This window comes from Amblyomma maculatum, chromosome 10, assembly GCF_055883805.1.
Source record: "Amblyomma maculatum isolate TAMU_Amacu chromosome 10, ASM5588380v1, whole genome shotgun sequence".
Lineage (NCBI taxonomy): Eukaryota > Metazoa > Arthropoda > Arachnida > Ixodida > Ixodidae > Amblyomma > Amblyomma maculatum.
In genome coordinates, this window is record NC_139353.1 from 12180571 (window position 1) to 12194653 (window position 14083).

At 47.8% G+C, this 14083-nt stretch overlaps 1 protein-coding gene across 1 annotated transcript in view; it reads left to right on the forward strand.

Annotated features, from left to right (window-relative positions):
- Positions 1-213, forward strand: part of LOC146175610 (uncharacterized) — a 7998-nt gene extending 7785 nt beyond the window's left edge. Inside the window, exon 3 of the mRNA XM_084582003.1 lies at positions 1-213. This exon is cut by the window's left edge and continues 214 nt beyond it. Within this exon, the coding sequence (XP_084438129.1) occupies positions 1-104 (104 nt within the window). The 3' untranslated portion in view covers positions 105-213.
- Positions 214-14083: the final 13870 nt, after the last annotated feature.

The window sequence follows — 14083 nt, forward strand, 5'->3', positions numbered from 1 at the left end:
CAGGCTCTCCAGGGGCGCTTAAGCGGCCTCTGGGACCAGGCTCACCAATTAACCGTCCACTGCCTCCATTGCCGGGACCACCAGGGCCACTTCGCCGGCAATAAAGCACATAGCCATCAGGGACTTCCTCGCTACATCCAAGATCGTGAACGTGAAATGCATAAAATGTGTGTGCAAATATACACCAGATAATAAAGTCACGATATCTTGTTCTGTGGTGTTGTTTTACATGGGAAAGATGATTGCGGAGATCACCTGCAGGGGCCGTCAGGCTATCCCACTTCACTGCTTCAGCAAAACTCAGTTCAAAATAATTTTCCGCTTCCCAAAGATTTTTGCTAGCAGCGACAAAGAGGAACTTAGCTGTGATGTCGCAAATTTTCTCCAGTTTGTAAACTAGCGCTTGATGGGCATGGACAGGGTGCAATACAAAAGATCCCCATTTTAAGTCCAGAGCTTTTCTAGGTTCTTGGCGACATCTCAAATCTGCGCGATGTGTCCGCGAGATTCCGCGAGATGTTTCAGCGAGAATCGGCGATATTCCAAGAGATGTGTCAGCGAGTCGTCGCCTTAGGTTCTAACGTCCACATAATTTCCCCAGTAAGGACGTCGCAATACGTTCTGACAACGAAGCCAAAGAAAAGAAAGTAATGAGATTATAACGAGTACACAAACAGTACAGACAGAGGAAGGAGAGAAAAGGTAGACAGAAGAGGAAGGAGAGAATAGGTAGACAGAAGAGGAAGAAGTGGAGAAGGAGGAAAGGCTTTCGCAATTAAGCTCTTAAGCGAAGCTAAGTGCAATCCTGTAATTTTTTAGGGATCTAGCAAAGCACCCTACAGCTGCTTTCTTCTTATTTGTTCGTGAACATGCCGCATTGTTCTCATCGCAATTAAGCGTGCTCGACAACCTTTAGTATACACTCAGTCTACATGTGAATTCCATAACATCTCGATCGACATTTTGACAGTTATTACTATGACAACTCCTTTAGCAAGAATTCATTATTTATGCTGTTTTAAATTTGAATCGTCATCTATTTACGGCAAGGAACAAAGGTGAGTAGGCTTTTTCATATTAAAATGCATTTTTCATTATAATACTGGCACACAGAGCATAGATGGATGTCAGGCTATTGAAAGGGTGTGCAAGCCAGATGTTTGAATATAAAAAAAAAAAACAAGGAAGCAGAAAAGAAGTGGGTGTGAAATAGCGCCAAACGTGTTTCGAGAATAAAACAATATGAAGTCCCTCCGCTCATTTCTGACGCAGTTACACAAGCTTTATAGTTTAACAAAAACCTTCAATAGCCATTAAAGATTATTTAGCCAATCGTTCATTACCAGGTGACTCATTTTAACTGTGTTCAAAAAATAACACGTGTTCATGAAAATACTGAACCGAAAATGAGCTAGATTTAAGATTTCCTATTTTAAAGCGGAAGCTTTCTAGCACCATAACGCGAAAATCCGGTCGCCGTCGTGTGGACTCAATGGGACCCCAAAACGAATTCCTGTGCCCGTAGAAACAAATCTGACAGGTACCGCGCCGTTCCCTTCCTGTGAACCAATTATCCAAACAAACTTTCCGGAGAAATTGTTACAGGTACTACCCCTTTCCTTTCCAGTAAACCAGTTATAATTATATAGCACTGCAACAGACTCCCGCCAAAGGAAATAAATTTCCACTATGTCAGAGCACGTTAAAGATCCCCAGGTGGTCGAAATTACTCCGTAGACCTCCACTACGGTTCCCCTTTCTCTCCTTCCACTTTCACTCCCACCTTCCTCCCTTCTCTTACGGCGCGGTTCAGGTGTCCACAGAGCAAGTGTGACAGATACTGCGCCTTTCCCTTCCTGTGAACCAACCAACCAATCAACCATGAGCCCCCGCCTTGCTAGCAAAAGCTCTACAAGGGGCGAGCGATATACCGTGTACAGCAGCAACGCTGAGGCTTATAGCATTTCTTCAGTGCCGCTTCTGCAGTGCTCTCTGAATTTTTTATTCACTGCATGAATTTGGGTTATGTAAGCTGCATTCCTCTCGTTCGTTAGATGACCCCTGTTCGAAATCTTAAGCTACTGTTAATTAGACTAGGTGTGCTTATTGATTGGAAAGGAAGAGAGGTTAGCCGGAATAATTACTATCTGGCCTGCCAATACATTTTGTACCTGCCCCATGGCAAGGCAAAGTCAGTAATAATAAAAAAATTGGCCTGCCACTGGGCACTGGGGAAGGGTAAGAGAAGAAGAAACGGGATCATGATGGGTGACGCGATGTGGTAGAAGACATGTGAAAATATATACACGGTAACTTGCGTTACAAGCTCGAGACAAGTCATGCGTCGCACAAACGGCGAAGAGGCCGCACTGGTATTACATCCTTGCCCTTTTTTTGGACAAGAGGTCTCTGTCGGAGGAGTTGCTACTGTTAATATGAAATAGAAAAAACAGTCAGATTTTATAAACGGGTTGATAAACTGTGAAGACCACCGCCTTTCAGTCGTTCATGTCCAGTGTGAGGGCTAAGATCCCGCCTATAGTTATTTTCACTGGCTAAAGCAATAGATTGTAAGTTGTGCGTGACTGCAGGGATTCTTAGGCAAAAACATATTCACACTTGCCTAAAAAAGGAGTTGGAAGAATATCCTGATGAGTTATAAATTCCTTGTTACGATTTTGTGTCAAATCAACGCTATACAATTTTCTTTCGAGCTGTGGCATAACAGATGACACTTCAAACTTTTCGAAGACGCATGGGTCTGTCCGCGGAGTCAAAACAGTTATGGGATGGAAGCAGCACTCGCCCACGTTGGGTCCTCCAGAATATTATTTCCTCTGCACTCACGACAAGCACACAGCAAGTCTGTCTCACGGTTGCGTATAATCCCATCACTTCACTGCGCATTTCATCCGGTTGGTGCTCCGGCCGTCTGAAAGGGACAGTCGCTGTGGACGGCAACTTGGGTATTGCTTGTATAAAACACTAGAAGGGTCCAACGATGCTGAACTGAATGTCGAGCTATAGCTTGACATTCGGTTAAGCAGCGTTGGATATAAGACAGAAGGCTGGTTTCAATGTTCAATATACTGATTTCTTTCCGCAGTAATGATTACAAACAGAGCTCCAGGATCACCGTAGTAAACGTCCATGGTTTCGATGTTTATTAGTAAAATTTTAATTGGTCTAAGAGGAACAAAACACGCAGTTGCTGTCACACTTCTTGGTGATACCTGGACCATTCCGTAAAAGAATGGAGAAAGGAAGCATTCAAAGAAGAAAGCTGTCATAGTGGAGGGCTCCGGGAAATAGCAGCGGCCCTCTGAATGTAGCGTCCGCTCTCTGCTGTGGCTGGCCCACCCAATCCGGCGCCCACACGTGCCACTCTTGTTATGGAGATGATGTTAGTGGGGGCTAAAGATCCTCATGTGGTTGAAATTTTCACTCGCTCCTTCCTCCCTTCCCTTACGGCGCGGTTCAAGTGTCTACCAAGGATTGACAGACATTACGTATTTCCTCTGCACCCCCCTAAGAACCTCGTTCCGTAGACTACCGTCTTCACTCCTCTCCTCGGCAGCCGATGCGTGACGTAAGTAATATATTGTTCAGGGTTAAATTTCAGATTAACGTGGTCTTGAAGAATTCCAACAGTACAACTAAGGGTCTAAAAAATACAAACGGTTTAACTAAGTTCGCGGAATATACTGAAAGTGGAAAGAGCGAACGTGGAGCCGTAGTGGAGGGCTACAGAGTAATTTCAACCACGTGGGGATATTTAACGTGCACTGACATCGTACAGTACACGGACGCCTCTCTCAGATGGGGCTGGGGCAGGTAGGTCACCGCCGCTTGCAGCGGGGGTAGCCTGCCACCGAATTTTTATCTGTTGTAGGCCGGACCCCTGATCCACGCCGTGGAAGAAAGGGGTGGGAGTGAAAGTGGAAAGCGAGAACGTGGAGCCGTAGTGGAGGGCTACCGAGTTATTTTGGCCACCTGGGGATATTTAACGCGCACTGACATCGTACAGCACACGGACGCCTCTTTTAGATGGGGCTGGGGCAGGTAGGTCAGCGCCACGCCCCGCCGGGGTGGCGCAGTGGTAAGATGCCCGACTACTGTGCCGGAGTACCCGGGCTCGAACCCGACCTCAGCGGCTGCGTTTCGATGGAGGCGAAACGAAGAGGCGTCGTGTGCGTGCGATGTCAACGCACGTTAAAGATCCCCAGGTGGTCGAAATTACTCCGTAGCCCTCCACTACGGCTCCTCTTTCTGTATTTCTCCTTTCTCTCCCACCTTCCTCCCTTCCCCTACGGACGGTTGAGGTGTCCACAAAAAACAAGTGAGACAGTTACCGCACATTTCCCTTCCTATAAAACAATCAATCACGTGAGGTCAGCGCCGCTTGCGGCGGGGGCTAGCCTGGCACCGAATTTTTATGTGTTGTAGGCCGTCATTGCACCCGTCATCGCTTCGATGGTGGACGACGGCAGTTATTGCGGCGCACGTCTTTCTTTCCCTTTCCTTTTCTTTCTTCTCTATTAACGCGGTAGCGTTAAGGAGCTCGTGTCGCAGAAAAGCCGGTGTCGTCGGCGTCCAGTGAGCGATAAATCCCGGCATGCACTTCATTAATAAACATGCACTTCATAAATGAAAAGCAAGTTCCAAGATGGGCTGGGTGGAAATCGAACCAGGGTCTCCGGAGTGTGCGACGGAGACGCTACCACTCAGCCACGAGTTCGATTCTTGAAAGCGGTACAAAAGCGCGTCTAGTGAATGCGGTGTTGCCTTAGAAACATGCCGTAGAACGTTATACTGCAGTGTATATCGGTAATTATGAGCATGTTACTTACAGAAGTCGCAGTTACACGAGTAGCGAAGTACGTTTCCGCTACATTTCTTCTGCGCCCTGCGCACATGCAGAGACATCTTGCGGCAAACACAGAAGAACCCCTCCTCACAATGTGCGGCGCTGCCCCGACATGTGGCGCGCCACTCGCCCCTGACGTTTCGCCGTGCACCCTCACAGGTTGTAGAATCAAGCGTCTTTCCTTTCTTTAGATCACTATCTTCGCTCACCCGCTTCTCCCCTTCGGGCCGCGCGGGTACCGGTGCGAGGATGCCCCAATACCCTTGCGTTTAGTAAGTTTTCTCGACGAGGTGCAATAACGCTATCGCGTTCCACCCTTGAAGGCGAAGCTTAAGCGTCCTCCAAATTTTTTTCTATTCTGTCCGCACGAGGCAGCGGAGGTGGCTCAGCTACAGAGCCAGTAGCAGGTCAGTGCATTTTCTTTTCCTTCATCCTACAGCCACAACAACAAGGACGCATTTTCGTTTCGCCTTCATCGAAACGCTCACGACACAAGCCTGCACCAGTCGGAGAGTATCTTCTCGCATCCCTGCGCATCGTCTCACGCCCTACCTCCGTCTCAAGAAGTTTGACATCAAGAACCTCTACGTCATATACAGAACAGCCTACAAGAAGGTCCTGGGCCTCCCTCTTACGACTTTTACGACTGGGCGTCTACAACATAGTAGACGAGCTGATAGAGGCACACCTCACGGCGCAGGTGGTACGACTCTCCATGACTCTCCACGACTCTGACTGGCCAACAAGTATTGAACGACTTTAACATCAATTTCCCACGGCATCTAGACTCTACAAGCGACATCCCAGCCTCATGGAGAGGACCATTCAAGGGGATTCCATTGCCGAGGAATATGCATCCCGATTTTCACCAGCCAAGACGACAAGCACGAGCTGAAGCTATAAAAAGGTACTATGGCGGCCGCGAGGGCGTGTTCTATGGCGATGCTACTGGTCCTGAGCGGGGAATGGCGGCCGTTGCGGTAGTGCACCAAAATCAAACAGTGGATGGACCACGAATGGGCGACCTGCGCATCGCGCCACTCTCTACGGGAGCGCGCGGCCGAAGAAATACCACGTGACCGCTGAGTAGGGACCGAAACAGCCGGTAGATGGCGCCAAAGCTCACCCCCAGAGCAGCGTTTCACGCGCTCCGGCTGTGCCTGCAAGCGAGCGGCGCAGAGTTCCGCGGGAGGATTTGTGGCACCATTATTTCTCATGAGCGATAGCTGCGGCAAGATAAAGGCGTGAGCCAGTGAAATGAGAGTGGCAATATTGGGAGTAAGAGCCCCAGAAACATCTTCGATGCAGCCGTCGTCGTAATTTCGACGGACGCGGTTGCGTTTCTTCAGTTGGTGTCGTATAGTAGCCCAGTTGGAGCAGACTGCCAGTCTCCCTCCCGTGCACGTTCGTTCCTCCGTATTTGATATCTGCGCAGGCAGGCTGTGTCCAGTGCAATTAAATATTTGCCGAATATGCGTGCACGGCGTTTCCCCCTTCCGTTTCTCGTCATGCGCATAATAAGCTTGTGAACACAAACTGTAGTGAAAATTAACGGCGGCGCAACACACTATAGACACGAAAACGAAAGAAAAAAAAAACAACGAGAAAACAATCGTAGCAAAAGCAGAGTCAAAAAGGTGAAGCAAAAGCAGTCAGAAGCCTAAAAAACCCCAAACCGACAACAAAAGACGAACATAGCAAAAGCATATCAGTCAGAGGCAAAAGCAGTCAGAAACCTAAACCACCACCACCAATTAAAAGACGATCGTAGCAAAAGCAGAGTCAAACAAAAAAGAAGCAAAAGCATGCAGACAAAAACATAAACCAACAACAAGTTCGAAAAAATAAAGACGATCGATCGTAGCAAGTCAAACAAAAAATGCAAAAGCAGTCAGAAACCTAAACCAACAAGAACACTCGTAGCTCAAGCAGAGTCAAACAAATGAAGCAAAGCAGTCAAAAAACCTTAAAAAAAAAACAATCGTAGCAAAAGCAATATAGTCAAAAAGGGAAGCAAAAGCAGTCAGAAACCTAAACACAACAACAAAAACGATCGTAGCAAAGGCAGAGTCAAACGAACGAAGAAATGAATTAACAGCACACCTAACCACATAACGTCACGTTATATACTGACAGACTTTTAAGCCCTGGATATTTTAGTGACCTAGCTTCTGTTGTTTGGTTAGGTGTCGTTTGACTCTGCCTTTGCTACGAGCGTCTTTTGCTATTGTTGTTTTAGGTTTGACCGATTTTGCGTCTTTTGTTTGATTCTGCTTTTGCTAAGATCATGTTTTGTTGGTGGTTTAGATTTCTGACTGCTTTTGCTTCTTTTGTTTGACTTTGCTTTTGCTACGTTCGTCTTTTGTTGTTGGTTTAGGTTTTTCTGGGTTTCCGTGACTGCTTTTGCTTCACCTTTTTTACTCTGCTTTTGCTACATGTTTTCTCGAATTTTTTTTTTTTCGTTTTTTAGGGTCTGGACAGTGGTTTGCTTCTTATGTCTTGCTTTGCTGTTGCTACGAATGGTCCACACTGCTTTTGCTAAGGGTTGGCCTGCCTTCCGTTTCGATTTTTTTTTTCTCCGTTTCTATTAGTTTATCTGCTTGGGTTAGAAATATCTTGTCTGGTATCCTGATGTTGCCGCCTGGCTTCCTCGTGTTGGGTTCTCAGCGGTTATTTTGCGATAAGTGTCATGCTTGAGGTGCACGTATAAATATGCCACTTTTCCATTCGCAAAATTGTTGGTCCTCCTGCTTAAAATGCAGGCTACACACTGTGCTGCTGTTTCCCTGACACTGAAAAGCAAGTAGTGCCATACCAGAAATGTACTTTGCGGACACCACTGAAGACAACGGAAACTCTACTTTTACAGCATCGGTTGATGATCGCAACCATTTCCTTCTAAAATGATCTCGCTATCACAACGGACGCCGTCGCCCGGAATGCTCGAATAAGGCGATCTTATAAGCATGTTTAAAAGCTGGTGCAGCTTCATAGCTTAAGTTTGGCTTGCCGCGAGATGTTCTTGAGCCACTGATTTCGTACCTCTCTAAGGTCCCTGTCGATGTTCGCCCGCTCGACTTGCAGAGCGGCACGCAACAGTAGACCATAGTACGCGTAATGGTGCCGCAAACGCGTAGGTATCCACCGCCACCCACAGGCACAGGGCACGTCAAAACTGCCTCCGGTTAAGTTATTTAGTGCCTACTTAAAATAAACTCGCCGGCACCGAGCTTTGCGGCCGCTCCAGCCCGTATATCGACGGCCCACGCGTGTTCAATCTTCGCGCTCCGTAGCCGGTCGACGCGTCTCGTCGTGGGGGTGAGTTACAGCGCCACTCTCAACAGTGACGTTTTGGAGAACTAAAAAAAACAGCACAAGCAAAAGCAAACCTCCGGCGCTGGGGAGGCGGCGCACGCGCAGGTCGCCCATTATACAGTAGGTCGTGGGATGGACTAATATCGCCCAGCCAAAACACACTGGCTGCGGTAGAAGTGGCGATGGCCCCAGCTGCAACACACACTACCTCAGAATACATTCTTACACATTCAGAGACAGCATATCGAAATTACCTCAGGGGCAGGATTGCACAGCTAGGAGTTAAAATCCTGCAAGATAATTACACCAGTGGCTACCAACCCACGCATAAACAGTATGGATACCAGGTCACAGGGCAACCAATACGATCTCGTGGAACCATTGCTAACTTACACTGAAATACTTCAGCACGTAAGATTATCTCGCCAGGTCTACTCTCCACCGGCAACGACACTAGACAAAGGGGAGGAGGCACAACTTCGCAACCTACAGACGAACACTTTTAACAACCCACGAAGACTACACGCAACATCATCATCATCATCATCATCATCATCAGCATCAGCCTGATTATACCCACTGCAGGGCGAAGGCCTCTCCCATATTTCTCCACTTAACCCGGTTCTGTGCTAGCTGCATCCACTTGACCCCTGCGAACTTCTTAATCTCATCCGCCCACCTAACTTTCTGCCGCCCCCTGCTACGCTTGCATTCCAAGGGAAGGAAAGCGTAGCAGGGGGCGGCTACGCTTTCCTTCCCTTGGAATGCAGTTTGTTACCCTAAGCGACCATCGGTTATCCTCACAATATATCCACAGTCATTTGACTCATAATGCAAATTCTGCAGAGAGAAGGCGGACCTGTACCATATGGTGTGGGCATGCCAGCGAAGTCAGAATATCACTATTAATAACCAGCTAACGCAAGCGGGGTGGGAAGCAGCACTGACCAGCTGGGACGCAAGGGATCAAAAAGAACTCGTCGAAATAGCGCGGACAGCAACCTAGGCAAATGGGGTTTCGAACTGAGGACTCCAACCACCGCTACAACCTCCTAAACATTTTCATTTAATATTTTACCCCCACCACCACCATCGAGACGCCGCCGGTGCGGCGTCGAGTTTTTTGGGAGAATGTACAGCATTAAAACTAACAACGTCTCCGCCCTGTGGAGCGTGGGCAACTCACCGACAATAAACTCACCTTTGTGCGATGGGGATGATTCATGATGAATAACAGCGCGGCGGTGATTGGGCGCTCGACTGCTGTACTCAAGGATGCGGGATCGACTACCGATCATGGTAGCCGCTTTTCGAAGGAGGCGGAAAGCAAGGCGCCCGTGTGCTGTGGGATGTCAGTACACGTTAAAGATCCCCAGATGGTCGAATTCGCGGAGCCCTTCACTACGACGTCTCTTGCAGTCTGAGTGTCATGAGAACTTTAAACACTATAAATAAAAAAAAATGGTGTCCGGCGGTCATCGCGCAGCGGAAGTCTGAACCTCCTACGGAAATCGAGTTAATTCGGTAGGGTTAAAGGGGACGTTTATAGGAAAGGATAGGCGCAATACCTGTCACACTTCGTGGACTCTTAAACCACACCGTAATAGAAGGAAGGAACGTTTGAGTGAAAGTGGAAAGAAACCGGTGCCGTAGTGGAGGGCTGGGGAGTAATTCGCATCACCTGAGGATCTTTAACGCGCACTGACATCGCAGAGCCCACGGACTGCTCTTGTTTCAGCTCCAACAAAATGCAGCCGCCGGCAATCGGATTCAAACAAGGGTATTCCGGTTCAGTTGCGCCCGCGCCTTATCCACGGAGCCACCGCGGTGAGGTTATGCTGTAGCGATAAACAGGCGGGAGTGTCATCAACAGGTATGGCCATGGACCGTTCTCTATTAGGCGGAGCCCTCTAATTAGTTGATTTCTACGTGAACACCCGAAGTCAGTAAACGACGCATGCGTGCTTTGTTACTTCGCCTTTACATTACTGAACCTCAGGTAGGTAAACTTAAGCAGAAACCTTCCATAAAATGGCCTTTGATAAATACGCCACCGACAGAGTATTTACTCACCTGTGAACCATTAGGATGACCTTTTCAAGACTCACTTCATACTGGGGTTGTGATTTATCTTTGTGCTACGCGGCCGCTGCTTTTTCAAACGGGCTATAAACCGATCTTCATGTTCCTACTCTGAACGCAGTGCGAATCGTCCCGAAGCTCTTCACACTGCTGCCTTGAGATGTTATTTAGAGTGAGCTAAGGTAAGTAAGGTTTCTTTTTGATATATACATCTTGATTTTTTTTATTTCGCCACACACGTTGAATGGAGCGAAGTTTCGGAGAATTTCAAGATATATTATAAAATAATGTAGTCTAAACGCAATCCAAACATAAATCACTAATTTGAAAAACGTTTATCCAAATCCAAAGTGCCTCTTTTATCGCCACTTAAATAAATTTGAATTTATTATAGCAGAGGAAAGACTCAGTAATTGTCCCAGTTGTTGTGGCTGTAGGAAGAAAGAAAGGAAAATGCACGGGCCTGCTACTGGCTCTGTAGTTGAGCCACCTCCGCTGCCTCGTGCGGATAGAAGAGAATATAGATAAGAAAGAAAAGGAAGGGGGAAAGAAAGACGCGCGCCGCAACATCAGCCGTCGTCCACCACCAGCGGTGGCGTGTGCAATGATGGCCTAGAAGCGATAAAACTTCGGTGCCAGGCTTGCCCCCGCCGCAAGCGGCGGTGACCCACCTGTACCAGCCCCATCAAGAGAGACAACTCTTTCCCAATTCTCGGCACATGTCGATTCCGCAGTAAGAGAGGAGAAGATGATGGCAGTGAAAGAAGGATAGAGAAAGAGGTACTGCAGTGGAAGACCGGAATAAATTTCAACCACCTCGGCATCCTGACGTGCGCTGATATCGCACAGCACACGGACAAATTTGGTTTCATTTTATGGGATTTATAGCCCTAAAGCTTACTAAGGCTATGAGAGACGCCGTAGTGAGGGCTCCGAAAATTTCGACTGTCCGTGATTAACTTCCACTGACATCGTACTGCACACGGGAGCCTTGCTTTTCGCCTTCATCGAAAATCGGCCACAATGACCGGGATTGCATTTCGCCTCCACCAAACCTCTACCACCGTGGTCGGGCTCGAACCTGGCAACTCTGGTTCAGTAGCCGAAGCGCGTCTTACCCGTTGCGCCACCGCGGCCGGTTTCAATCGAAACTGCAATATCGAACACCACAGTAGTTTTCGAGACTATGCTTTCTTTGACAAAGTGAAGCACTCAAACATATTCTGCTATTGTGGGCTGCAATAAATTTTGCTACATGAGCAGTTCGTGCAGCTATCAGAGACGCGCTTCAAGCTACTAGGTGAATCGTCGGTGGGGTTCTGAACATCGTCGAGAAAAGTGGGTCTGGGGAAATTAAAAGGACTATAACATTCCCTTATCTGTGAACCCATTACAAAGCCGCGGAGGAAGTGAGAAAATTGGCCCCAAAACAAAATTGGAGGGACGCATTAGCTCTGTTTTTTTTTTTTTTTTTTGTTTTTTTTTTTGGTGTGCGAAGCGACAGTGTTAATGTCTTCACATGCCACCATATTATGTAAAGACCGCTAGGCACACACGCGCACAAATATGAATGAATAATTCAAACACGCCTCAAAACCTTTATAGAAGATAATGACATCTCCCCTTCCCTCATGATCATTTTCCGGATAAGCCTCTCCACGCAAGGCTCGTTTTTCCTACCTGAAAATGGCAACCCAGGGTCACACTTTATCGGGATGTGAGGTCAAGCCTCCACCTCTCATTCTCCTGTCAGCTGCCTCCTAAGTGAACCGGAATCAACTGCTGTTCAAGGTGAAGAAAATGACACAGGAACCTCTTGTTAGCTGGGTACTGCAGTTCACCCCTGTATAGGGGCGAAACGGAGGTGCGGTAGCCCATTATCTTCAATAAAGCTATTTCGCTCTATCCCCCTGCCCAAAACAGCTTTTCAGAGCATCACACGAGGCGAGGAACACACTGCATCATGGCCCCTGATTTGAAAGGTGTCTTCGACAAAGTCTCCCACGACGTCATCCTTAGAGAACTAAGCTCCTTGGGATGCAGCGCGACTACTTTGGTTTACGTTAAGGCTTTACGTTAAGGAGGCGCAGTGGGAGGCCACTCTGCAATGCTATGATCCAAAGACCCAGCGTAGGCTGGTAACTCAGGCAAGAGCGGCAGCCCAGGCCACTGGGGTCTTGAAATGAAGACTCCACTCACTGCCCCCCCCCCCCTTTTTTTTTCTTTTTTCCTTTCTCTTTTCTTTTTCTTTTTGAAATAAAGTTTTCTCTCTCTCTTGTCACCAGCCACACGGGCAACAATTGGCATGGGTGAAGTACACTCTGGGACGGAACAGATGTCCTACGAAAGTGCACGCCATGGATCGATTGTCTCCCCAGTACGTTTCAATATCGCCGTGATAGCATGATCAGAATCTCAAAACAAATCCCAGAATGTGCGATGGACGCAGTAAACTAGCTGCAGCCACACCTATTCGTCTAATCTGTCCGGAACCGCACTTCAGGAAAGTGCAACACCATCTAACCCATTTTCTTGAATGATAGAATTCAACAGACACCCACTTTTGTCAAGAGCAGGTTTTTTTTTTTTTTTTTGTAACCCTTTCCTCTGCTTTACATACGCAATTAAAATCACCCAAGAGCAAAATAAACGCTCACAGCACACATATTGCTCAAGTCGTTCAAAAAACTCGATGCGTTCGCTCTCCTTGCTGGGGGAATACACACATATCAGTCTCCAAAGCAAAGAACAATATGAATAGTCAACTACAAGTGAACGGCCACTTTGACAAACTGTTACACTTTGCACCCCAATCCCCAACGAATTTCGATAAACAAAGCACACCCACCGGACGTGCCAGACAAATGGCAGATGTAGCGCGTTGTAAAGGGCTACACCATACGATCAGTCTATTCCTGACTTTCGGCTTTACTCTCCTGTACGGCTATTATATCTAGTTCATTTTCGAGCCATAGTCTTCTTAATTGGTATTGGCGTTTCTTGGTAGCAAGTGCTCCGCCGGGGTGGTGCAGTGGTAAGACGCCCGACTACTGTGCCGGAGTACCCGGGTTCGATTCCGACCTCGGCGGCTGCGTTTCGATGGAGGCGAAACGAAGAGGCGTCCGTGTGCTGTGCGATGTCAGCGCACGTTAAAGATCCCCAGGTGGTCGAAATTACTCCGTAGCCCTCCACTACGGCTCCTCTTTCTCTCTTTCCACCTTCACTCCCACCTTCCTCCCTTCCCTTACGGCGCGGTTGCGGTGTCCACAGAAAACAAGTGAGACAGTTACCATGCCTTTCCCTTCCTACAAATAAATCAGTTTTGGTAGCAAGTCAACTGACGTTAATAGTTGCAACACGCAACGCTGCTACAGATATTGAAGCTATCTATTTAGTTTGAATAAGGAAACCGCATGGTGCCTACCTCTTTCCAGCAGACGACATGAGAAGGTGTCCATAAAGGAGTCCATCTCGCGTCTGAAGAAACACTTCGAAACGCACACCCATCACTACGGCGGCTGCTGAGCCCCCGCTCGTGGATCGGCCACCTCGGTCTCAACGTCGCTCGCCGTATTCCGGCAGTCATCTGCGGTGGTTCGCTGCTCCCGCTTGATTCATGCATCCCGTCCCCCAATGTTCTCCTACGGTCGCGTCTTTCTTTCTTCTTTTTGCAATACTAGAGCATGTAAATGTTGGCTCGGTGATAGCACAAGGTGTGGGGATGGCGTATGAAAACTGTGTCGCAACGTATCATTGTGAATAAGCAGTTATCAGAATGTGTGCTATCTGTTCGTCAGTACGGCAAGATTGTCCGCTCTC